Source organism: Pteropus vampyrus, unplaced genomic scaffold (assembly GCF_000151845.1).
Source record: "Pteropus vampyrus isolate Shadow unplaced genomic scaffold, Pvam_2.0 Scaffold151, whole genome shotgun sequence".
In the NCBI taxonomy this organism is placed as follows: domain Eukaryota; kingdom Metazoa; phylum Chordata; class Mammalia; order Chiroptera; family Pteropodidae; genus Pteropus; species Pteropus vampyrus.
The window spans coordinates 3,823,465-3,848,871 of NW_011888932.1; the positions used below are offsets into that span (position 1 = coordinate 3,823,465).

At 33.8% G+C, this 25,407-nt stretch overlaps 1 protein-coding gene across 1 annotated transcript in view; it reads left to right on the top strand.

The window, feature by feature from the left end:
• The window catches only part of LEPR (leptin receptor), a 94,971-nt gene that overhangs the window by 33,362 nt on the left and 36,202 nt on the right, over positions 1-25,407 (top strand). Inside the window, exons 4-7 of the mRNA XM_011369583.2 lie at positions 2,962-3,291; positions 4,817-4,940; positions 20,537-20,745; positions 24,590-24,735. Of these exons, the coding sequence (XP_011367885.1) occupies positions 2,962-3,291; positions 4,817-4,940; positions 20,537-20,745; positions 24,590-24,735 (809 nt within the window). The remainder of the gene's footprint in view (positions 1-2,961; positions 3,292-4,816; positions 4,941-20,536; positions 20,746-24,589; positions 24,736-25,407) is intronic.

Consider the following 25,407-nt stretch of genomic DNA (forward strand, 5'->3'; position numbering starts at 1 on the left):
GCCTCCACAAGTTAACTCATAAGGTTAACCATCAGGGACCCTAACAATTTATGATGTTTTGCAAATTTTTCTCTCTGCCCATCATTTGCTTTTTAATTTTGTTTTCTTTTACAGTGCATATAATTTATATATACACATTAACACCCTTATACATACTTAGAAACAAGATACAATGATACTTAAATGTTTTAATTTTATTTAGCAAACATAGCATTATTAAATTACAAATGTATATACATCAGATTGTTATCAGTCCAAAGTCTATGTGTCCCATGCTTTGAAAGGCCAAAACTCAAAAGGTGAGAGTTTGGAGTAAAGAAAGTTTTATTGATAAGAGAAGGCACCCACTGAGAAGGGAAGTCTAATCTTCAAATTCATCTTAAGAAAGTTGAGTTAGGAATTTTTTTTTTTTTTTAAATCAAGGGAAGGGAAAGTGGAAAGAGCTGTTTTTGTAAAACTCAAGCTGCAAGCAGAATTCCTCTAATAATTAGTATGTTTATATGCAAAACAAAGCAGGAACTATTAGCCTGAAGGCCATGGAAACAATGCAGGCTTGAACAAGATGGTGTCACAGAAATCTAGCATTTCACTCTGTTAAAAGATGATAGTGGAAACTTAATTCTGTGTATCAAGGCACAATTTACTTGGTAATAATTAAAATAAATGACTGTGACACAAAATGATGGGTTTATTCCCATATGGAAGGCAGATGCCACTTGAAATGCTATTTTTCATTATAACTCCGGTAAACAATAACAAATATCATGTTATAAAGGATTATTGTTATAAAATTATTGGAAATTTCCATCTTGAACAACACCAGAATACTTTCAGAATTAAATGTATACTAGTCTTTCTCTTGTAGGAATATTCTCGAGAGAAAGCTTACAGATGTTCTTTTAATATCTTGTGATTTTAACTGCCCTGAACCATAGCAAGTTTCTCTTTGAAATTAGTCATACATTACTGATGACTTTTGAGCGTACTATTCATACTTGTTTATGGCATTCTAGTTTTATTTTGATTAAAAAAGAAATCATCTAATTTCGATTGTTTCAAGTTTTTGAAATTAAAGTAAGGCTATCTTTAATAAAAACCTTTTTTTTTTTCTAGTAAACATTACTTGTGTGTTCAACTAGTTCTGAGCATCTCCTTGGCTACATGACTCTAACGGTGCTCTTATTAGCTTCTCTACAAGTCTTCCTTATTGTATATACTGTTCATTCTTGTTTTAGCCATCTCTATATTTACAGAAAATACCCAGCATAACTCTAATGCTACCATTTTAAAATAAAACAAAACAAAACCTCTGCCACTATCAAAAAGTAATAACAAGCATTCTCTGTTACATTACTTAATTTTTATTAGGCTCTACTTAAATGTTCACATTAGCTGTCCAAGTGGTTTGTGGTTCGATTAGTTTTATGAATCAGAAAAGTTCCTGGGATATTGTTACCATGATAACATGTTTTCAGATGCAAATTCTGGACTCCTTACTGTTTAGGGTTCATTTGGAGGGAAAGAAATATTATTTGCAAAGGAATGTAAACAGAATAGAATCATCTTTTAATTAAACTGATTCAATAGTTGCCATGTCGATCGTGTTCATTATTACATTTTAAATTTCAAATACTTCTTTGAGAAATTTAAGTTAATTTTAGTTCAGCCAACTGAATCTTCCATGTGCAGCTAGAAAATATAATACTTTTAATTAGTATCATAACATATTCATGGTTTTGTAAAACTGAAGAAATAACTTTTTCTCTTTTCATTGAGATAGTCTGATTTTGGAAATGTGTTAGAAAGACTTAACTACAAAGGAACACAATTGCAATGAAGATTTACTTCTGGTGATGTTATGGTAGCTAATTGTTATCACTGTGGTCAAAATAATATCAGCCATGTTAATCATTTTTTGCCTTAATTTTTGCATAGGATACTTATTTATCTTAATTTATATTATAGAAAGGTTTAGAAACCAAACTGTTAATGGTCATTACTTATATATTATTTAAATATTTTACACGTATTATTTTTATAATTTAAAGTTGTGAATTGATTAAAATTTTTTTTATTTTCTTATAATTTTATATTAACCTTAATCTTTCAAATATTTATTCCATATAAACCCATACAAAATTCTCAGAATTTTGATTCTCTACTAGTTTATATAGGAAGTAATACAACTGTTGGATTATTTGGATAACTTGTCAAAGAGATAATTATTTATTTTGTTTTCAAACAATTAGTTATTAAAAAACAAGTATCACTTTTGAGGATTTTTTGCACAGGATTATGTAATTGTTCTTAATTTTTATATGTCTAAAACATGATAATTATCTTTAATCGGCAATAGAAGTCTCCTGTAAGAAGTGTGTCGCTTCATCAATTCTTTAAGAGTGTATTAAGGGCATGTCTTATGTGATGTCATATATCTGGAGGATTATGAGCAGAGTCAGGAGATCATCCAGCTGTCCTGACTTTGAAAACAAACCCTTTCTAAAAGTTCTCAGTGAAAGTATTGTTAACATTTTGATATTGTTCTCTGTAAGAAATATTAAAACAGCACTTTAATATTTGTTTATGTAATTGCACATCCAGATATTTCTAATTTGTGCTAGAGTTCATTAGAATATTTTTTTAGAAAAGGCAATTGAAATATTTAGCTATAATTTCCTTTCATAACAACATAAATATCTTAGATTCATGAGGAAAAGGAAACATAAATGTCCAAAAAGAGATGCTAGAGAGTGAAGTTATCTCTATAAATAAACACACCCTCTCAAGTACAATGCGGTGTACAGTGGAAGTGCAAAGCTGTGCATTAGGCGCTGAGCGAACACTTGAAAAGTTAAATAATTACTACTGAGCGCTGCATGGTTTAATCTTAGGTACTTCTTATTTATGTTTTGGTCAAAATGATAAATCGTTTTTTTATGTGTCTTTTGAATGTCCTAACAGAATTTATTTATGTGATAACGGCGTTTAACTTGGCATATCCAATTACTCCCTGGAGATTTAAATTGTTTTGCATGCCACCAAATACAACATATGACTTCCTCTTGCCTGCTGGAATCTCAAAGAATACTTCAAATTTGAATGGACATTATGAGGCAGTTGTCGAAGCTAAATTTAATTCAAGTGGTACCTACTTTTCTAACTTATCATTCAAAACAACTTTCCCTTGTTGCTTTTGGAGTGAACAAGATAAAAACTGCTCTGTACATGCAGACAACATTGACGAGAAGGCATTTGTTTCAACAGTAAATTCTTTAGTTTTTCAACAAATAGGTAGGTATTTTAATGTTCCAAGATTTAGCTGTTATTTAACTGTATTGAACAAGTTTTCGTTCTCTGAAACCTGTATAAAAGACATATCTTATGGATGGGATTCTTAACACATAAAATTATTTTATATCATTCATGTGACCAAATGAATAAGACCCAAATTATTTTATATCTCCCAAAATAAAATAAAAATGTAATAAAAGAACTCTTTTTACCTATAAATACATTTCTTGTGGTCTTCTAAACTTGCTTTAAAATAGAAAAAGCACACCTTATTTTTTAACTAGATAAAATATTTAAAGTATTCCACTGCTAAATTAGTTAAATTTTAAAGCATTTGTGAATAATATTTGTTCAAGCAAAGAATCACTGTGTAACCAATATATACTTTAAATCAGGGGTTTCTGTTGTTTAAATATAATGCATACTGAATGTAACTAGTGTAGTTAATAATGCTGAATCTTCAATCTAAACACCAAAATTATTTCCAAGCCTTCTGGAAGAGCTAATAGAGCAGACTCAATTGACTTGGCAATATAAAGAGACCCATGGTAGGAGAATAAAGGCACACATTATATAGCACTCCTATGTAGGGTTAATCAGAATTTCTCAACCTCAGCACTATTGACATTTTGGGCTAGATAATTCTTGGTTGTGGGGGGAGAGGATGGTTCTGTGCATTGTAGGATATTTAGCAGCATCCCTGGCTTCTACCACTAGATGCCTGTAGCACTCCCTTAATAAAGGTTAATAACTAGTTACTTCTAAGTGAGTTTAAGTTTTTATAACTAAAATTACTAGTTTAAGTGGTGGTTACTGAGGATTTTCATTTATTATTCTGCCAAGTAGGCTGTTTACTTCATAGTGCTCCAGAGTGCTGCAAAAGCCTTCCTAGCTAGAAATCCTTCAGGTTTGGAGAAATATGTTAGTGTTGCCTTAAGATAGTTTTAGTCTTGTCTGAGGTTACTCATGCTTTTCAGTTGTTGCTATTCTTAGCTTTCTAAATTACAAATCACCAATAGTTTATCTCTTGTTATCAGGTCAGTTTTTCAGTGTGCAGTAAAATAAACTTTTATCAGTTATATTTAGAGCCGTGTAAAATTACAATAATAAGAATTTAAGACATACATCATATTTCTAATAGTGCCTTTATTGTTCAAGTAGACATATAAATACTGCTCCAAATCTGCTTATTCTTTGATATTTAATATTCTCTTTTTTCTTGAAAAATGAGCAAGAACTGAGCTGCATGAGTTTTGAAGATTTGTCCTGCTTAAGTGGTTCAGGATAAAAAAGTTTGAGAAGCAATAATTGAATCACATTCTCATACTGTACAAAAAAGGAAACTGAAGGCCAAAGGGACTGAATGACTTGGGCAAACACATACCACTAGGTAGAACCTGTTTTTTTCTATTAGAATGGGCAATGGAAGTTATATCAGAACACTGGTAAATTTAATTTAGCTCTTCTCTTTCACTGAGTTGTTCAGAATGTTTTTTAGATTTAATGTAGCTTATTTTTAATTCAGGGGCAAACTGGAACATACAGTGCTGGATGAAAGAGGACTTGAAATTATTCATCTGTTACATGGAATCATTATTTAAGAATTCTGTCAAGAATTATGACCTTAAGGTCCATCTTTTATATGTTCTGTAAGTACCAAATAAATTAATTTGGGCATTTCTATGACATATTTTTTTTAATGCAAGAACTTTCATATACAGAAGTGTGTTGTGAAACCTCTCTTATCCTTACGTTTCCTTTGATATCTCTGTAAATTTCTAGGAGGTCGTTTATACATATATATGTATATATATGTATATATATATGTATATATATAAAAAAGAAGATTGTATAAATATATGTATATATGTGTGTATATATATATATTTATACAATCTTCTTTTCCATTAGATTTCCTCTTTTCTCCTCCTGTTGCTTCAGGTAGCAAGACATTACAAATATGACTGGGCATATATTCCAAAAAAATGTGAACTCAATTCAGGGGTCTTAGATATTTGAGTGAGGAGGGGAAAATTTGTTTTCTATTTCTCTTTCAGGTAGATTTTTTTCCTCATATTTGATTTTTTATTATCTTAAAAATATAGATGCTTAATATTTATTTGTACTGGATAGAGAGCCAAGATGGTGGTTTCAAATAGCCATACAATTATAATTCTAACAACTAGTACAACATTCAAGTTTTTTAATAACTCCAGTGTTAATGTATACCATTTCTATGTGAATTTTAACTCTTTAAAATTCTTTCTCATTTGTTCTTTTATCTGATGCTTAAGGAGAAAGATACTCACCTCCTTCAGTTAGTTAGATCATACCATTATGAGATGATGTGCTAGAAACTTTCCGTATAAAGATGAATAGAGACAGAAAGCAGAATGGTGGTTGCCAGGGACTAGGGGTAGGGCTAATGGGAAATTCTTAAACGTGTACAGAGTTTCATTCTGAGAAGATGAAAAAAGTTCTGAAGTTGAATGGTGAGTACCCAACGATGTGAATGTATTTAAAGTCACTGAACTATACACTGAAAACAATAAATTTTGTTATGTCTATTTTACCATAATAAAAACAATTTAAAAAGAAATTTTAAACCGTCAAAAAAATAATAGTTTTGATTTCTGCCCTTGAAATGCTCACAGGGTAGTGGCTGGGACAGGTATGTACAGAGTTGCAGTTTTAGTGGTTACTGATATGTATTTGGTAGGCATATGAAGCTATGGGAGCACAAGATTGGCGAGGAAGCCTTAGATGGGGATATCTAGTAGAGATGGAAAGAGAAGAGAGGTGCAAAGTTTTCCTAAGGAAGAAGGTAGCTGAGTTGTATCTTTAGGGATGAATAAGAGCTAAAATACGTGGGCAGGTGGTATTAAGAAGTAGGTCAGCATTAGCTGGAAACTTTAGAGTCAGACTACCTAGTTCTACCATTTACTAAATGTACACACACAACACTTAATATGCTTAATAGCATTCCTAACTCTAAATATTAACTCATAGGAAATATTCCCACAAATGCTTAAAAATTTTTTGTTGAATCAATATTGCTAAAATGCGTTCTAAAACATTTTGTCAGTTTACCCTCCAGAAATATATTAATGAGCCAAAAATTGTTGATAAAAAAATAATATTGTCTAAAGGTGGGCCTAGTGAGTGGTTAATTTTGTTAGAACAGAAAGGTATAATAAGGTCTGAATAATATCTATTAATTTGACAATGTGGAAGTAATGGAGACTGGCCAGAGCTGGTTCAGAGAGTGGAAAGAGAGCCAGGACAAAGGGAAGCTTGAGGGAGGATCCTGAAGAGGTGACTTCTGGAGAGTTGGTACTGGTTTTTCAGGTACTTGATGGAGCAACTCTGCAGAGCTGGAATGTATGTATTTGAGGAGGGGATGCCAGAGGCCTTGGGTTGTGGGATCTGAGGAGGCATACTGTGTTTGGTTCTGAGAATGTGGGAAGAAAACCAAAAAGACCCTGGGTACTGCAACCAACTATAGCTATCCAGGAGAAGAGCCTTTGCTACAGTGATGAATAGGAAGCAAAACATTTAGAATCTAATACTGTAATGGCTATGTATAAGGCCAAGTCAGTACTAGAGTAATCAGGGGGATAACTTCGTAAATTATATAAATGTTTGACCACTATGCTGTACGCCTGAAACTAATATAAAAGCAAAAACAAAACAAAACAAACATTTAGGATCAACTCCCTTGTTCCTCCATCAAACATAATTTCCACATCTGAAGGCTCATCAAACAAACATTTAGGATCAACTCCCTTGTTCCTCCATCAGCCTCATAGTCTTCTAGTGCCCCTTATAGGTAGAATTTAACAGGAATTCAGGAGGTTTGCAGAGTTCCAGTAGCAGCACGTCTCTCAAAGGTGAGGGACAAGAACTTAATCACCAGCATAATTCACCCTGTCGGCTACTTAGCATCCATACATACCTTTTACACATACTTGAGCTATGACTTCCCTATAGCTTCATGCTTTTACTTAATAAGATGCAACTATACTTTGAACAAAAGGAGATACCAAAATGAGGAGATGCTATGTACCAGTTGTCATTGTATCCACTTCTGGGCAACATTTCCGATACTGATCTGGCCAATATTAATATAGTTCCTTACAGTTGGCACATAGCCACACCTGAAAGAGTATTCTAGAAACTAAATACTAAATTGTAAAATTAATGCCACCAAGAATTCTTAAGGAAATTAATAAAGAGGAGGCGATTGAGAGGAAATTAGTTAATATATACAAATAAAAACATGTTAATATATGCAAATATTTTGTATATTACATATACAAAATACAGTTGATATATACAAAAAAAGGAAGAAAATGTACTTAACTGACATCATCTTCATTTTTGTACTCATTAACAGGCTGTAGTTAATATTTATAACTTATGTTGAACCCTGGTGGTAGCCCAGATAGGGTGCTATTGCTGTAACATCTGGACATTGAATGTCTCTGTGATCATAATTTCCACATCTGAAGGCTCATCAATAGATGCCACCACTGATGAATCTAGAAGCCCCTGCTACTCCCTGCTTCTTTGTGCAATTCTCATTAAGGCCAGCATCCCAAGTGGGAGTATCTGATTGGTGCGATGTGCCCTAGCTGCCAGTGTTTCAGCATTACAAAATGATAGATTTCCTATTCAAATGCTGGGTAGCCAGGAAACCTAGATAAATGCCTACAACCAGAAGTGACTGAATTATAAATCTCTAGAGGTCCAGAAAGCTTAGCTGAGGTTGTAAAGCAGGGAAGGTAGAGGAATCCAGGTAATGCAGGGTCAAGGGTGGACATTTAAAGGATGGGGAAGAATGAGCTTGGTTCTAGTCTATGGAAAATGACCCAGTATGGAGAGAATAGTTGAAAATGTGATAGACGAGGACCTATTGAAGATATGTGTTAGAGAGGGGATAGTTGAATAGGCAAGTTCCAGAAAAAGAGCACAGATAGAGGGTTGGTCTTAAACTGGTCTTAAACGGAAGTTCACCTCAACTTCTATTGAGAGAAAAAAGGAATTACTGTGGTAGATGAAGAAATATTTGAAGTTTGGGGCAGAAAGTTTCCTGCTTTATTGAATGAAATAGATTTTAGCTCAGAGAAACGAATTCCTTTGCAATGTAGTACATTCCTGCCATGATCTAAATAGTTTGGATGGTGATCAAAAACTCAATGGATGCCTATTTGAGGGAATTTCAAATATTATCAGCAGGCTAGGGCAATCTGTTCAATTTTAAAGCTCTATGACCATTTGTTAAGGATTTCAGTTTTATTGTGTATAGACTGTAGTTATGTCTTGAAGTCTGCACTTTCTGAAAAAGGTATGCTATATGACTATATCAGAGCATTACAGAATGGCACAGTGCCTTAGCCACAGCGGAACAAAACTTTTAACTTTAGTCAGCTGAGTATTCATTAGTCTATTCACCTAAATGGTAGGACCCAGAAAAATGAGAAAATTATAATAAATTAACTAGATTTTTGAACTTGTTTAATATGATGAATTTAGCAGATTCTTTTGACCTGTTTTTATTTTTGAACTTGGGTTTCTAAGAATATTATTACAGGAAAACCTGTCATAAGTGCATGCAATTTGAGAAATAGTCTCTTCCCCCCACCCTCACATTAATTTTTCTATCCTTGGTATGATTTGGTTAATTTGGTTAACACGTATATTTTACCAATTGTCACATGCTATTTCTGCCTTGAATTCTATTTTTGTGCATATCTTTGGGCAATATGTCTCCCAGTAATTTGAATAAGAGTCCAGATGAGGATGAAGAGCTGGCCAGTATAACTAATGAGACCTCCAGGGGCGAGAAATCTATAATGGTGGTTGCTATAGAAAAGTTTTTAATCAAAATCACCTTCTCTGGACATTAGGAAATTCCCAAGAGAAATTGATCAAATGCTTTCATTTGTAAATAATTATATTTTTTAAAAGGAGCTAAGCTCTAATGTTTATAAGGGATTTAAAGCCCTATAAATATGTCCCTTAAAAGGAAGCATTATTTGGGCTCTGATATTGTTTGTCAGAGGACCCAAAGGAGAGACCATAGAAATGCACTGTTTTGGAACTGCTTTAGACATTTCATCTTAGACCTAAGAAAGAAATCCTCGTTTTCCTTCATGAGGTGCCTACTGTGTATACCAGGCACTGAGTCGAGTATGGGGAACAATGGTAAATGACTGAGACTCAGCCCTTGCCCTCCTGGATCTCATGGTAAAGACAAAGAACAGAACAACAGAGTTTGAAAATACTGTGATATAATAAACACAGGGGCTTGTGGATCATATACTAGAAGTATCTGCCTAGATTATGAGGGGCACAGAACGATGAGCCAGATAGAGTAAAGAGCATTTGCAAAGGCCTGTAGTCACATACAGACATTTGAGGACTTGAAAAGTTGTGTGAATGGGTTGGGAAGGTGGGGAATGATGAGAAATCAATGCGGATGAATAAGCCAGGGTCATCTAGGGAGTCTGGATTTTTGTAACTGGTAATGCCTAACTGGTAGTTTACTTTGTCTCTTATCAACATTCTTGGTGATTTCAATATCTGCATGGATGATCAATTTCTTGAATGTTTATTTTCACTATTCTTTTTTTTTCTTTTCACTCTACCTAGTTCACCCATGCTCATGGACATACTCTAGACCTTGTTGTCATTACCGATAGCATGTTTCTATAATCTCAGTTTCTAGAATCCCACTCTTTGGCCACCTCTCCCGCTCTCTCTCATGTTAGGCTTACTTTTTCTATTACCTCAACCTCAGGAATAATTCTCCATGTTTCTTGGCTTTTCCCTCTGGGCACCTGGTTCTGCCCTCTGCATCACGCTCCCTTTGTCATGAAAGGGTGCACATCTCTGCAGCTGAATAGTTTTCTCAACATACTTCTGGTCAGTGCAATTTGGGGAGTCCAATGGCTTTGTTTCATTTTGTATCCTTTAAGTATAAGCTATCAGTGTTTCTGCTGTAATTCTCCAAGATCACACGGCCTCCCGTGTATCTTATTGAAGTTCACTCCATTAGATAAAAGCCCACAGAGCTCTTAGAGATAAGCTCTTCTCTGCTTTCTCTTTGATCTTGGCTTAGAAGCCTTTTTCTTTTCTTTTTTGTACAGCTGGGCCATTTTAATGTTCTTTACAATAAAATAAATAGTTCTCTTAATGATGACAGACATGTAACCTGTTTGGAAGTACTCAGAAACATCATAGTAAAGGTGTTTTCCTGATTGGTGTGTAGTCTTCAATAATTATAAGGAGTTTCTTGTATGAAACACCTGTCAGACCAGTAAGACTGCATTTATATATACATCCATCATTTTCAGGATTGTTGGTAACCTGGGCATATTTTCCCCAAATAACCTTGCCTCCTGATGTCACAAGGCCCAATCACTCATGTTCACTTCAGTGGCAGTACCTTTGGTAGTAGCATCCAAAGTTGTATAAAGTGGAGATGAAGGATGCTTCTTTACACCAAGTATTGGCAGGCAAAAGGTGGTAGAAGCCATTTTTAAATTTTAACATCCTTTGCCATTTGAAAGGCTGGGCATTTCACAGCTCTTAAGTCCTGGTTCCTTTATTTAATAGCCCTTTCCTTAAGGTATGTCTCTCTTTTTGCAGCAAGAAGAAACCAAAAAACAACTTCTACACCTGCAGGGAAATCTTTTGAAGTAGATCACCCACTTCAGTAGGCACAGTCTATGCTGTCCAGTAACTGTGGATGTGTTAATTAGCTTTCTGCCACTACATAAGAAAGATCCCCTTTCCTCCAGTTTCTAATAACATGTTCCTCACTTCCTTTTGTTCCCTCATTGGCAGTGTCCTTAAAATCCAGATTCTACTAACAATCTGTTCAAGGCAATTTAGGCTTTCTCTATCGTGCGTCTCTAAATCCTTCTAGCCTCTGTCCATTGTCTGGTTCCGAAGCCACTTTCACATATTCAGGTATTTATTATGGCAGCATCCCACTTCCAGGTACCAATATGTGCCTTGGTTATTTATGGTATATAATAAATTACACAGTGTTTAGTGGCTTAAAACAACAAACATTTATCACCTCTCAGTTTCTGTGGGTCAGGAATCCAGGTGCAGCTTAGCTGGGGACATCTGTCTCAAGGTCTGGCACAAGGTTGCAATGAAGATGTCAGCTAGGTCTGTAGTTATTTCAAGGTTCAACTTCAGGAGAATCTGTTTCCAAGCTAAGTTCCTGGGCTTCTGTTCCTCATAGGTCATCAGACTGAGGATGTCTGTTCCTCTTGGCAACAACCAGAGGCCTCCTTCAGTTCCTTGCCATGCGGATTTCCTTATAGGGCATCTTACAACATTGCAGTGAGCTTCCTTTAGAGAGAGCCAGAGAGAACTGCTGATGACCTTGCTTTTGATTTTCACCAAGAGAAAAGGAGCTGGGGGAGGTCTTCTTATGCTTACTTTTCTCACCAAAATCTACCAGTCTGCTTGTGTCAATGCCATGCAGTTTCCTTTTCTTCTTTAGTTTGGATGAAGTCTTTGTGTTCCAGTCTAAAGTGAACTCTTTCTCATGGGTGTTGTCTCATCCCCTGTTGCCTACTCAGACTGTTCTTGTAATGATCCTTTTTCTTTCCTGCATCCTTAAGATTTTCTCTCAGCTGATAGACATTCCATAATAACTCCCATTTAAAACGTAGATTTCCTTGATCACACGTTTTCATCAAGTAACCACCCCATTTTACTACTCTCTTTTTAAAGAAAATTAAGTTTTAGACTGTGTGAATACATCATATCTTCAGAAGTTAATATAAAAAGTCAACAAAAGTGACTTCCGGCCATGGGGGAATAATAAGGTCTGAGACTGCTCTTTTGTCGTAAACAATTGGAAAACTTGATACAATGTAGGAAGCATCTATTTTCAGATATTGGGCAATGACAGAACAGAGATGCGATTCCTGATGGAAAGAATAAAATGAGTCCTCCGTTACTCAGGCTTTCAGGACTAGAGGTGATTTCCAAAACATGGCACAAGGTTGGGGAACTCAAGCAGATGCCAGAAATATTGCTGAATCAAGGAGATATAGATAAAGGTTCAGAGAGTATAAGGGGGCTTGAATGCCTGGGGCAGAGTAATTGAAGCAGTGAAGTACACAGAAATTATTAAGGGCATTTCCTGGACTCTGGCTGAATACCAATCTATGTATGATGTTGGGTAAGAAAAACTTCTAGGAAGAGAACAATTAACAGGAGCTGTAAGCTAAACAATTCCCAGAAGTCATACAGGGCCAGGAATAAAAGTCTCCAACAAGCAGATTGGAGAGACCTTGTTAAATATCAAAAACATTCAGTGGAAACCCCATAATAACCATACTTTACAAGTGGGGCCAAATTAGCCCTAGAGTCAAGGCTATATTATACTATCCCCAAAAGAACTTAAAAAAGAAGCTTAAAAAGGCTCAAACTGGTGCCCGTTACTTAACTGACTACCAGAAAAAAGTTTACCATTCTTCAAAGGAAAACAATACAATCTAGCACTCAAAAATGTAATATTCACAATGTCTGGCATCCAATAAAAGATACTACATATATGAAGGAACAGGAAAATAAATGTAACCCATAACCAGGAGAAAAAGGAAAATCAGTCAATAGAAACAATCCCAGAAATGACAGAGATGTTAGAAATTGCAGACAGGGACAGTTATTATTAATTAATCTCCACATGTTCAAGGATATAAAGGAAAACATGAATATGATGAGGAGAGAAATTGATGATATAAACAACTGAAATTTTTAGAGACTGAAAATGCATTACTTGTAAAGTAAACAAAAGTGCTCAATATTAATTGGTACATTTTAAGAATAGTGTTATTCAATCAAGAAGCATTTAGTGTGTGCAGGTCACAGTGCTAAGGTCTGTGAGAAGTACACTTTTCATTCTCTTTCCCTCCTTCCTTCTTTCCTCCTTTCCTTCTCTTTCTTTCCCTCCCTCCCTCCTTCCCTCCCTCCTTCCCTCCCTCCCTCCATTCCTTCCTCCCTCCTTCCCTCCCATCCTTCCTCCCTTCCTTCCTTCCTTTCTTCCTTCCTTCCTTCCTTCCTTCCTTCCTTCCTATCAAAATGGGCTCATGGATTCTTATTTTATTTTATGGGCTAGATACAGTTGCTGTCTTCTCAAACTGTATCAAATTTGGCCAGTGAGAAATTGTTCAGGCTGGACCCTTTGTCCTTTTGATGTGTCTCCATCTTTTTTTTTTTTTTTTTTAGGGCTTTTTTTATTTTCTAGCACTGCAAGATGTTGCAGGTTGATTTTATACTTCTGCTATAACACTGGAATCAGCAATTTGTCCAAGGAGCCCTGATTCCTTTTTATTGAAGAATAATATTTGCAAAGTAGCATCTGGGAGCTAGATGCTAGTTATTACTTGGGTTGCATTATTTCCATGCCCTCTCAGCCACAGAGCAAGTTAAACATATGTACATATGCCATACAAGTATGATGTATATATGTAATATACATAAATCTTTATATCTAAATCTCTCTGTATATACATATATTAAAAGCATGTGTTCGTACTAATATCTCCCATTCTAGTCCAAAAGCACAGGATCTATTGTAGCCTCCCTTTTTTCTTTTCTTTCCTTCCTTCTTTCCTCAGTTCTCTCCCCTCCCCTCCCCTCTCCTCCTTCCTCAGAAGTGAGAAACCTGGCTTCTCTTTCCTCCAATATATCACCTATTTGCTCAGTCCTAGAATACACATGGTTTTGAAATTGCTAACCCATACCACTGTGAAAAACAAATATATTAACTAGAGTATAATGTTTGTTTAGACTTATTTTGTCTTTTGTTAAAGCTAAAGGTTACATGGTCAAAATACTATGTTCCAGAGTTAATTAGGATTTCCTCCCCTTCTGCTCCATGTGGTTATATTGTTAACTTGATTTACATTAAGGTCCATTTGTTTTCGCTTCATTCCTCTTTTTCCCCATTTTTTCTTCTTTCCCTCATGTCTGTTGGTTTTCTATTTGTGTGGTAGTATATTACATCTGAGAATACGTTGTATTTTATAAAATGCCTCTTAAACTTGTCTCCTTGATAAAATTTACCTAGGTCAGTACTTCTCACCTGGATCTGATTCTCGAGATCTGGGGTGGAGCTGGTAATTTGCATTTCTGTCAAGTTCCAGGAGATGGTGATGTTACTGGTTTGGGGACTAGACTTTGAGAACCACTGATTGATGACACTTATTAAAAACAGATTCCCAGACCTACTGAATTCTTCATGGAAGGTCTAGAAATCTATTTTAAAACAAGGCTTCAGGTAATTCTCATGATAAAACTAGTCTGGAACACTGGTCTTTGAAATTATTTGGGATTGGCAAAGTAGATATTTTGGGTAACATATGGATTACCGGTCTGAGATTTAAAATAAGTGACTTGATTAAATAATATACAAAGCTATACTAAATTTTCTAATTGCTGTTAATTGGTTTGTCCACTACGTTTTGCTCTTGGTTTATGTCACAATCAGAAACTTGGGCACCCATTTGTTGTTATTCCTATAATAATTTAGTATAAATCTCTGCTTAGAGAAGTTTAAATACATTCATAGGAAAATTTTCTGAGAACAAGTAATTTGACCAAATATCAGAAGATAAATGTGCTTTTAATAAACCACTGTGTGTATCAAAAATGAAATTTCAATACTAACTACATATAGTTCTAACTTCTGAATATAAAAATTGACCAAATAGTGAAATTTGTGAAGAAGCCAAATTTAAAATTTATTTGACAAATGTTTTGTTTACTATTTTTACTTTAAAGTAAAGTTTACTCACATATATAGAGATTAAATAAATAGCAGCACTGAGTGTGTGTGTGTGTGTGTGTGTGTGTGTGTGTGTGTGTGTGTGTGTCAGCAAGCCATATTATATTTTACTGCATAAAAATTTTTCAAGAATTTCAGAAATTTTTAAGTTTTGGTTATCTTAAGCCAATGTATCTCTTATTTTAAAATTTTGATCATTTTAATCCTTATAATTTAAAATCATCAATTTTTTAGAGTATTATTTGATGTTCATAAATATTTAAAACTTTTAAAAGTCTTTTAGAAGGTAAAAGAAGTCCTCGTATTGACTTTGGCAAGTAACAAGACTGGTGTATTCCAGGTTTCACACAAACTTGGAAAAACTTCTGCTCTCATAAATATGAAATATCTAATGTTTTCCTCAAGGAAAAAATTATTTGAAATAATTCTATAATTTTCTAATGTTCCGATTTATAGATATAGTAACAAGACTCAGATAAAGGATTCTTTAGTTGTGGCCACTCCTGTTTTCATTAATCCCCTAAATAAAATGACAGTGATGACAGTGAAATTTATCTTGTGATAATAAGGCATTTTGGATGTAATGAAATGAGCACTGAACATGAAAGCGCAAGACTTTAGATGAGTTTCGGGTCGACCTTCTCACTGAACCTCAATTTCTTAACAATAAAGTAGGTGATATTAGTTCTCTCTTAAGGTGGTTTGAAAAATTCTATTAAATAATGCTCCTCAAGGTGTTTCATATATATCATAAATATATTATATAATGAAATTTGATGATATGTTTAATGTGGTTTCTATATTTTTGTGTCTTTTGTGCATCAAGTACCCACCAGTAGGGAGTACAAAATATTTTTGCCTATAGCTGAGACTGAAACATTTTTTCTTACAGGGCCAGGTAGTAAATATTTTAGATTTTGCAGGCCATATTTTCTCTGTCATAACCTTGTAGCCATAGTTAATATGTAAATGAATAAGCATGAGTATAATTATGAATGCTAAAATTTGAATTTCATGTAATTTCCATGTATCACAGAACATTCTTCCTTTTTTGTTTTCTTTTCAAAAACCATTTGAAAGTATAAGAAACTATTCTCAGCTCACAGGCTGTACCAAAACAGGTATACATGGCTTGTGGGCTATAGTTTCCTGACTCCTGCTTAGAACATCTGAAAATAAGTTTTAGATTGATTCTAAGAGTTTCATGGGGTTATCTGTTGTGGTGGTTTGGGAAATTTCTGAATGGAAATGCATTAAAAAAACAACTTATGAATTATGTAATATATATTATATGTAGTCATTATATGTAGTTATTATGAATATATGCTATATATTTTATTTTCTTGGTGTATATTGAAATAAAAAAATGAAGATGGATTAAATAGAATACACAACAGTGAAGTGTTAATCGAATTGGTAATCAGAACTATTCTATAATTATCCACTGCATTTAGAAAGGATAGTATTGGTAAGACTATCTAAATTGAAACAGTGTAATTGCAAATATTTTTTTTTGTTTAAAAAAGAAATAATATCACTAGAATTTCATATCCTTTAAAAAATATTTGTGGAGAATATATCTTTTTTTCTGTTCAGTTCTATTTTTGCCTTAAAATTGAGAGTTCTTCAGTAAAAGCATCTGACATAAAAATACCACAATTTATTCAATTTTTTCTATCCTTTTGATAAAAGCTTTTATTTTAATATTTGAAAAACACATAAGAGGCAAGGCATGATATTGTTTGAAATTGCATTTTATTGGCTTTGTTTAAAGATCTAGATAAAATGGAAAGTGCTAAGTTATTCTACCTCTGATTAAAAAAATATGTGACGGGAAAAATACTTTTATGTAATTGTCTTTGATATTCACAACAGCCTTGTGGAGAAAGATGGTGCAGGCATTTTCTCTGATTTCCTGATTAAGGAAACCAATGCTCACAAAATGCCCTAATATGTCTATGGTCTTATAGCTCATAAGCAAACAGAAAAACTTAACTTTAAGTCTCAGCATTCATCTAGTATGCTTTTTACAACAATATTATCCCTTACACAGAGCTTAGCAGACTGCTTTGCACATTAAAAGGTCTGTAGTCTACAGCCATGCCACCCTGAATGTGCTCGATCTTGTTTGATCTCAGAAGCTAAGCAGGGCTGTAGGCGTTTGGGAAAAAAAAAGAAAAAAAAAGGTCTGTAAATGTCATTTCCTGATGGATTTTTGAGGACTAAATTAACACTAAAGCCTATGATAAGTTATAAAAATGTATTGTAATTCAAAACATTTAGTACTAGGGGATGTGTGTGGAAAGATTAGGGTTCATTTATTTCACGTTGTGTTTATATCTGAATGTTCACATATAGGCTAGTTAGCACAATTTCTAAAACAACACTTCCTACACAATGAATTTTTAATTAGTATGTTTATCACTTACAGTTTTTTCTCCCCAAAGGACTACAAGATTTCTAAAGGCAGTGATCACGCCTAAATATTAATACTCTCTCCCTATTCCTAAGTTCTTTTAAAAGCATGGAGTGGTTTGGATAGAAGGCAGTAGCAGTTTATGGACAGAATGGAGGTAGCTCAAGCAAGATAGGAAGTTGAGGCATTGATGATACTCCTTCCCCAACCTCAACTCCCACCCCAAAGTCTTCTCATTTACAGTACGGCTTAGACTTAGGGGACTGAGCAGGTTAAAATAAAACAAAACTAATAAAACAGGAATAACAACTCTCTGTGTCTTGGTTGCATGCTATTTTTCTTCATGCCTCGAGTTAGGTAACTTTACCCAGCTAATTTCCATTATTTTTTAAGATTAACTCATTCAGTTGTAGGTACAGTGATTGACACAATATTGCTTAAATTTCTTTTCCTGGATTTTCTTTTTTTCTTCTGTAAATAACTTTATTGAGAAATAATTAATACACAACAGACTGTACATATTTAAGATATAAATTTGATAGATTTCGATATATGAAATCACTCATAAAATTACCACCATAATCAAGAAAATGAGTATATCATCAATCACAAAATTTCTTCCTGTCCCTTTATAGTCTCACCCTCTGCCTCTACTTGTATCCTGCCGCTACCACCCCAGCCCCCCACCCCACTGTCCTCGGGAAAGGTCTGATCTGCTTTCTGTCACCACAGGTTACTTTGTATTTTCTAGAATTTTACATACATGCTTTCACATGGCATGATTATTTTGAGATTCATTCATGTTGTGTGTATCTCCTGGTAGTTCATTCCTTTTACTTGCTGAGTAGCATTCCACTATATGGATATACCTCAATTTGTTCACTCATTCATCTATTGATAGACATTTGAATTGTTTACAGTGTTTGGATATTACGAATAAAGGTGCTATAACTCTCTGTACTGGTTTGTATATGAATCTCTGTAAGGACATATGCTTTTATTTTTTGGATGAAAACTTGGGTGTAGAAGGTGGTAGGTATGTGTTTAACAACTTAAGAAACTGTTATCCCAGGCTCTATCATTTTACTTTCCCATCAGCATTGTATTAGAATTCCAATTCTTCCACATCCTTTTTCAATACTTGGTATGATTAACCTTTTTAATTTTAGCCATTTAATATGTAGATAGTGTATCTTATTGTGGTTTTAATTTGCATTTCATGAATGACTAATGATGTTGGGTTTCTTTTTTAAAAAATTAAATTTATGGAAGTGACATTGGTTAATAAAATTACATAGGTTTCAAGTGTAAAATTCTATAATACATCATTGCATTGTGTGTTCACTACCAAAAGTTAAATTTCCTTCCACCACCATATATTTGATCCCCTTTACCCTTTTCTACCTCCCACATCCCCCCTTTCCCTCTGGGAACCATTAAACTATTGTATGAGCTTTGTTCATTTGTCTCACTTGTTTGCTGCTTTCAGTTTTATATCCCACATATGAATGAAATCATATGGTTCTCAACTTTTCTGCCTGACTTATTTTGCTTAGCATGATATTCTCAAGAAGATCCATCCATATTGTTGCAAATTTCATCTTTTTTTGGCTGAGTAATATTCCATTGTACACATGTACATCTTCTTTATCCAATCATCTATAGAAGGGCACTTAGGTTGTTTCCATTTCTTGGCCACACACATGCTTATTTTCATTCTTATATCTTCTATGGCAAAGTGACTTTTGAAATCTTTGGCTATTTTTTTAAATTGGATTATTTATTTTAGTGTTATTGAGTTTTGAGAATTCTTTATATTTTCTGGATACAAGTGCTTTATCAGATAGATTATTGGCAAACATTCTATCAATCTATGGCTTATCTTTTTGTTATATATCATGGTATCATTTGAAAAACAAGTTTTTAATCATGATAAAAGTCTAATTTATCAATTTGTTCTTTTATCTTTTATAGATCATGCTTTTGGTGTTGTACCTAACCCAAGGTCACAAAATTTTTCCCCATTTCTCTTCTAAAAATCTTATAGCTTTAAGTTTTAAATTCAAATTGATGATCCATTCTGAATTAATTTTTGAATCTAGTGTGAGGTAAAGATTGGCAGTTGTATTTTTTTCCTGGCATATAGCTATCCTATTGTTCAAGCACAATTTATTAAAGAATCTACCCTTTTTCCACAAAATTGCTTTTGAACCTTTGTAGAAAATTGGTTGTCCATATAGGTGTCAGTCTGTATTCTGTTCCAGTAATCTATTTTTCTATCTTTACATTAATAGTCCATTGACTTGATTGTTGCAGTTTATTAGCTAAAACTTTTTGTTTTATTTTAGTGGTTGTTCTAGAATTTATGAGGTAGGTCTTTAACTGTTTATAGCCTGATATTATACCTCTAAGTGATATTACACCACTTCACTGCACACTTACATATCTCTCCCCTTCCCAAGCTCGGTGCTAATATCATACATTTTACTTCCGCCTGTGCTATGAATCCTACGCTACATGCTTATTATTTTTTCCTTAAACAGTAAATAAATATTTAGTTTTAGATAAATTTCGTTTCTTTATGTGGAAATAGACTTCCATCTGCTATCATTTTCTTTTTGTCCGAAGGGCTTCCTCTAGCATTTTGTATAATGCATGTCTCATAGTGATGAGTTCTTTCAGTTTTAGTATCTCTGAAAAAAGCCTTCATTTCATGTTTATTTTAAAAGATATTTTCTCTGGATATAGGGTTTTAGGACAGCGATTTTTATTTCTTTTTAGTACTTTCCTGTTGCTTCACTATCTTCTTGCTTATATTATTTCTGATGGCTAACCTGCTTTAACTCCTATCTTTGTTTCCCTGATATAATGTATCTTTTTTGCCAGATACCTTTTAAGCTGGGTGTCCAGAATAGCTTATGTCAATTTCAATTTTTGTCTCCCACATTTTAAATATATCTAGTACCTTTATTCCTATGTTAATATTTAGCTCTTCTTTTTTCATATAGGCCTGAAGTGTTAGAAGAGTCACCTCTGGTCCCCCAGAAAGGCAGTTTTCAGCTTGTTCAGTGCAACTGCAGTGTTCGTGAATGTTGTGAATGTCATGTGCCTGTGCCAAAAGCCAAACTCAACTATACTCTTTTTATATATTTGAAAATCACATATGGTGGAGTAGTTTTTCAGTCACCTCTAATGTCCGTTCAGCCCATAAATATTGGTAAGTTGTGCATAAGAAAGATCATAGATCTAAACATCAGTTATACAAACAGGTTAAAGATTACTTACAAAATTTGTCACTAGCTTACCTTACCTCACTTTGTCCAATGCTGTACTGATGGTAAATGGGGTATGTTATGAGCAGCTTCTGGAATGATTTAACAAGGCAATCGTTATCTCTGCAATTACAACTTAAATTCTGTCTTATAAACAGTTTGGTTTATTTAAATCCTGGGTCTGTTCTAATGGATATGTATTTTTGGGTTATCACTTTTTCACATTTCGGATAACTATTTATGAAAAAATTAGAAGCTTTTTTTTTTTTGCCTGAATTTATTCCTTCAATAAATGTTTCTTGGAGGCTCATGATTTAGTTGCTGGGGAAACAGTGGCGAATGAGCAGGGACAAATAATAGTGGGCAGAGATAAAAAAGTAAACAAGGGGCAATATGCTATACAAATCTGATCACAAGAAAAACTCAAATAATAGGTAACACCCATATTTTTAGTGCAAAACTCATCCAAGTTTTTTTGATCAACTTGAATATATAACTACAAATGTGACTACTATGGGTAAATGTTAACTTAAAGTATTTAACTTACTCAGTTTTGTGTACGTATGTTAAATTATATATTACATATGGTATATAATTTAACAGGTTTTTTTTTTTTACTATTTTCCACTTATATTTCCTGAAGTAATTATATATAAACTCATTATATGCATCTTTGCATCATTGCTTTTGACATTGCTAGAGCCATGTTTTCAGGTATCTGACACAATTTTCCACACAATTTCTCCTTTATGTCTTTCTAAGTTACTGGGGGTATAGCACTTTTTGAATTTGCACATGACATCATATTTTAACATTAGGACTTTGAAATAATTTGTCCTCTTGGGGTAAATTTATAATCTTCACAACATAATTACAATGACATCCAGGCAATTCAGTCATGAAGTTAAACCTTAGGAAGAAAAGGATACAAAAAGATCATTATCGTCTCTTTAAAATCTTATCAGGTGATTTTCAGAAGCATTTGGAACCAATATTGAATTGTTTTTTTTAAAAAAAAAAAATAAAGAGAAAGTACTATGATAGGCTTTATAAAATCTTTAAAAGAATTCTGTCTTTCTTCAGGGACAGTTTTGGGGAAATTTTTTTCCTATATTTGGGTATATATGCTAAAGTCCAAAAATTCTAAGTGCCATAAAGGAAATAAGACAAGTGGTGTGATGGAGAGTGTTAAGGGTGGGGGTTATTATTTCAACTATGGAGGTCACAGAAAACCTCTTTTAGTAGATATAGCATTTGAGCTGAATGAAGAAGAGATAATCATGCAAAAATTCAGAGTAAAAGGTGCTGCAAGCAGGAAGAATAGCACTCACCATGCCCTTGAGCTTGGTTGTTGGAGGAACCAAGAGAAGGCCCTTGTGTTTACAGTGAATGAAGTAAGAGAGTATTTGGAGATGTGGTCAGAGTTATCTGTGTCCAGATCATATCACAGGCCATAGTTACAGAGTTTAGCTTTTATTCTAGATATAATGGAAGTTTTTGAACCAGGAGAGTTATATGATCATGTGTATGTGTGCACGTGTGTGTGTGTGTGTGTATTTGTACACATTTAATATTTATTCTGCAAGTGAAGAAAAAATTGATGGAGAAGGGGGAAAGATAGTTGGAAGAGTGGAAGTAGAGGGCCCAGAATGGAGGCTGTTGGAATTGTCCGGCTGGCTTAGGGCTTAACCAGGGGAGAAGTGAAATTATGATCAGACATAGGCTCTACTTGGAAGATGGCGCTTTCTAGTTGATTGGGTGTGGAGTATGATGGACAGAGAGAAATCAAGGATAATACTTAGGCTTGGACCTCAACATGCCAGTGAATGGTGGTACCAGATACTGAGATGGGAAATTTTGGGGAGGATTAGGTGTGTGACACATTATCTCTGACATGCTGATTAGAAACCCAAGTAAACTTGAGTAGACAGTTGAATGCATGAGCCTAGAGTTCACAGGAGACGAATATTTAGGTGTCCCTAGCATATATACGTTTACGTAATTGCATAGATCACCCATGTAGAGTTCAGTGAGAGAAAGACTGAGGTGATGATCAGAGAGACATAAGAAATAAAAGAGTGTGGTGGTCTGGAAGCCAAGTGGAAAAAGTATTAAAGCTTTTTTTTTCTTCTCACAATGAGCAGCTATGTGGGATGCTGCTGAGAGGTGAGGTAAAATAAATCAGACAATTGACATTGGATTTGGCAAAGGGTAGTGACCTTGATAAGAACAGTTTCTGTGGACCAGTGAGGAGGAAGACATGATCAGAGTAGGTTGATTAGGGAATGGGATGCAAAGCAGAGTGAGTGAGTAACTCTTTTGAGGATTATTGCTCTGAAAGAAGCTAGTTGGTAAATGGGAGTCTACCTGGGACTGTGTATGTAGGATGTCCAGGGAAAAATTAGTATTAGATTTCTAATATTAGGCATATTTGTATATAGATAGGAAATGTACAGTAGTTTGCATTTTATGATTTTGTTTTGTTTTTGTATTGTTTTTGGTCATTGGAACTCAGTGAATTTTATCTGTTGTTTATTGACTTTAGTGTTTAGCTATCCCTTCTTTAAAGTAACTAAAATTTGTAATATGTCACATAAAGCAAAAACTTTATTAATTTTGACTGAAGGAGAAGAGAAAAGCTATATCTAAATTTCTGAAAATATAGAATGTGAAAAATATTTATGTGCCATTTTATTTTTTGAAAATAAAATTCAAATCGGTAAATATTTCAATGTAATGATTATTACCATGTGCATCAGAAATTGCTATTAACTCTTAAATTTCTTGATACAGATGCATGAAGAAAAATGCATAATCTGTTTTCTATCGTTTTTGCATTTTTCCTATTTTTAACACATATTTATACATGTTTTTTATTTGTTAATTTCAACAAAAATCAAGAATCCAAGTATAGATGTTTAACGTACTTTTAAAACTAACAATATTAAACGTTTTCAATATTCTTCTCAAATATGATTTTTAATGGCTGCACAGATTTCCCTTATAGGGATGGACCATAAATTTATCCAATCAATTCTTTATTATAAGATGATTACATTGCTTCTACAAATAGTTTAAAAGTTTTGTTATATGTTTAAATCTATACACATAGACACATATTTATATACACAAATGTATATACATGCATAAACACATGCATATACATGTGAACTCAGAAATCTTTTGCCAGGAGAAACACCCCATCAGGCTGAGAAACTCCATCCCCATTTTTGATGACAAGCCAGGACCTGTTAATCCTGTATTTATTAAATGTAAATATTTATGCTGCGGGTTATTTGGGTAGGTATACCTGGATTATTGTATTTCAAAATTAAGTGATTTTCTGAATTTTGTGTGCAAATTTGCATTAATTCACATGCATATTTGCATACAAAATCTGTATGCATTTTTCAAATAGTGCTCTGCAAAATACTTTCTTTTTATCCACTAATAACAAGTGGGTGGGTGTAGTAGGGGAAGACTTCAAATAAGTTTGGTAAATGCTAGGTTAAATAAAGTTAAACAGACTTTTTCAATAACAGGAATTCATGTTTATCAAAATATCATTTACTGATTTATAGTTTTTGTCACTTAAGGAGATGGAAATGAACTTGCTATGATAAGGTACAAAGAGTAGCCCTAATATTTTGGTCATGTAATTAGCTCTTGAATAGGGTCACCTTTTAAATCGTTGAAAGAACAGGGTATGCTGAAAATTCAATTAATGATTTCATTTTGTGATTATCATAAAAATTGCTTGACTTAAAAGTGTTCTCTTTTTTTCTTAAGTGAAGCCTGATCCACCGTTAGGTTTGCATATGGAAATCACAGACAGTGGTAATTTAAAGGTTTCATGGTCCAGCCCAACTTTGGTACCATTTCAACTTCAATATCAAGTGAAATATTCAGAGAATTCTACAACAAGTATGAGAAAAGTAAGTATATTTTAGTAAATAAAATGAAAAGTTGAGAAGCAACTAAAGTAAATGTGAGGCCCATCTAAGTCCCATAGAAAGTGCCCTCATACTAAATGTGCATGTTTCTTGTAGAGCAGAATCAGTTATCATTTAATATCATACTGCTGGTTTTCATTTAAGATCAGCATAGGAAGCAACCATATGAACAGCATTTCTGTATCTTCTGTAAAGTTTTAGAAAAAATTGTTTGATATTACTCAATATCTCTTATATATGGATCCATCTTGTGTATTGAGGAGCATGATACATTCCTCCCAGAATTTAGTGCCAGGGAAATTTCTTCTTCCAAATAGTTTATGTATATTAGATTGATCTCTCTGTCTGCTTCCCTTTCCTCTCTCTCTCTCTCTCTCTCTCTCTCTCTCTCTCTCTCTTTCATTTACACACACACACACACACACACACACACACACACACACACACACTTAAACGGCTACAGGAAGTCCAGTTACGGAAACTTGAATTCACAATTACAATTTTTTTTCACCTAAAGATCTACTCTGGTTTCTGGTTTTACATTTAATCTTTTTTTATTGCTCAATATATTTGTTTATATGCAGAGCATGCCTTTATACTATAAAGTGCATCAAATCTTTTTTTATTCTTTTGTAAGTATTTATTAAGCACCTA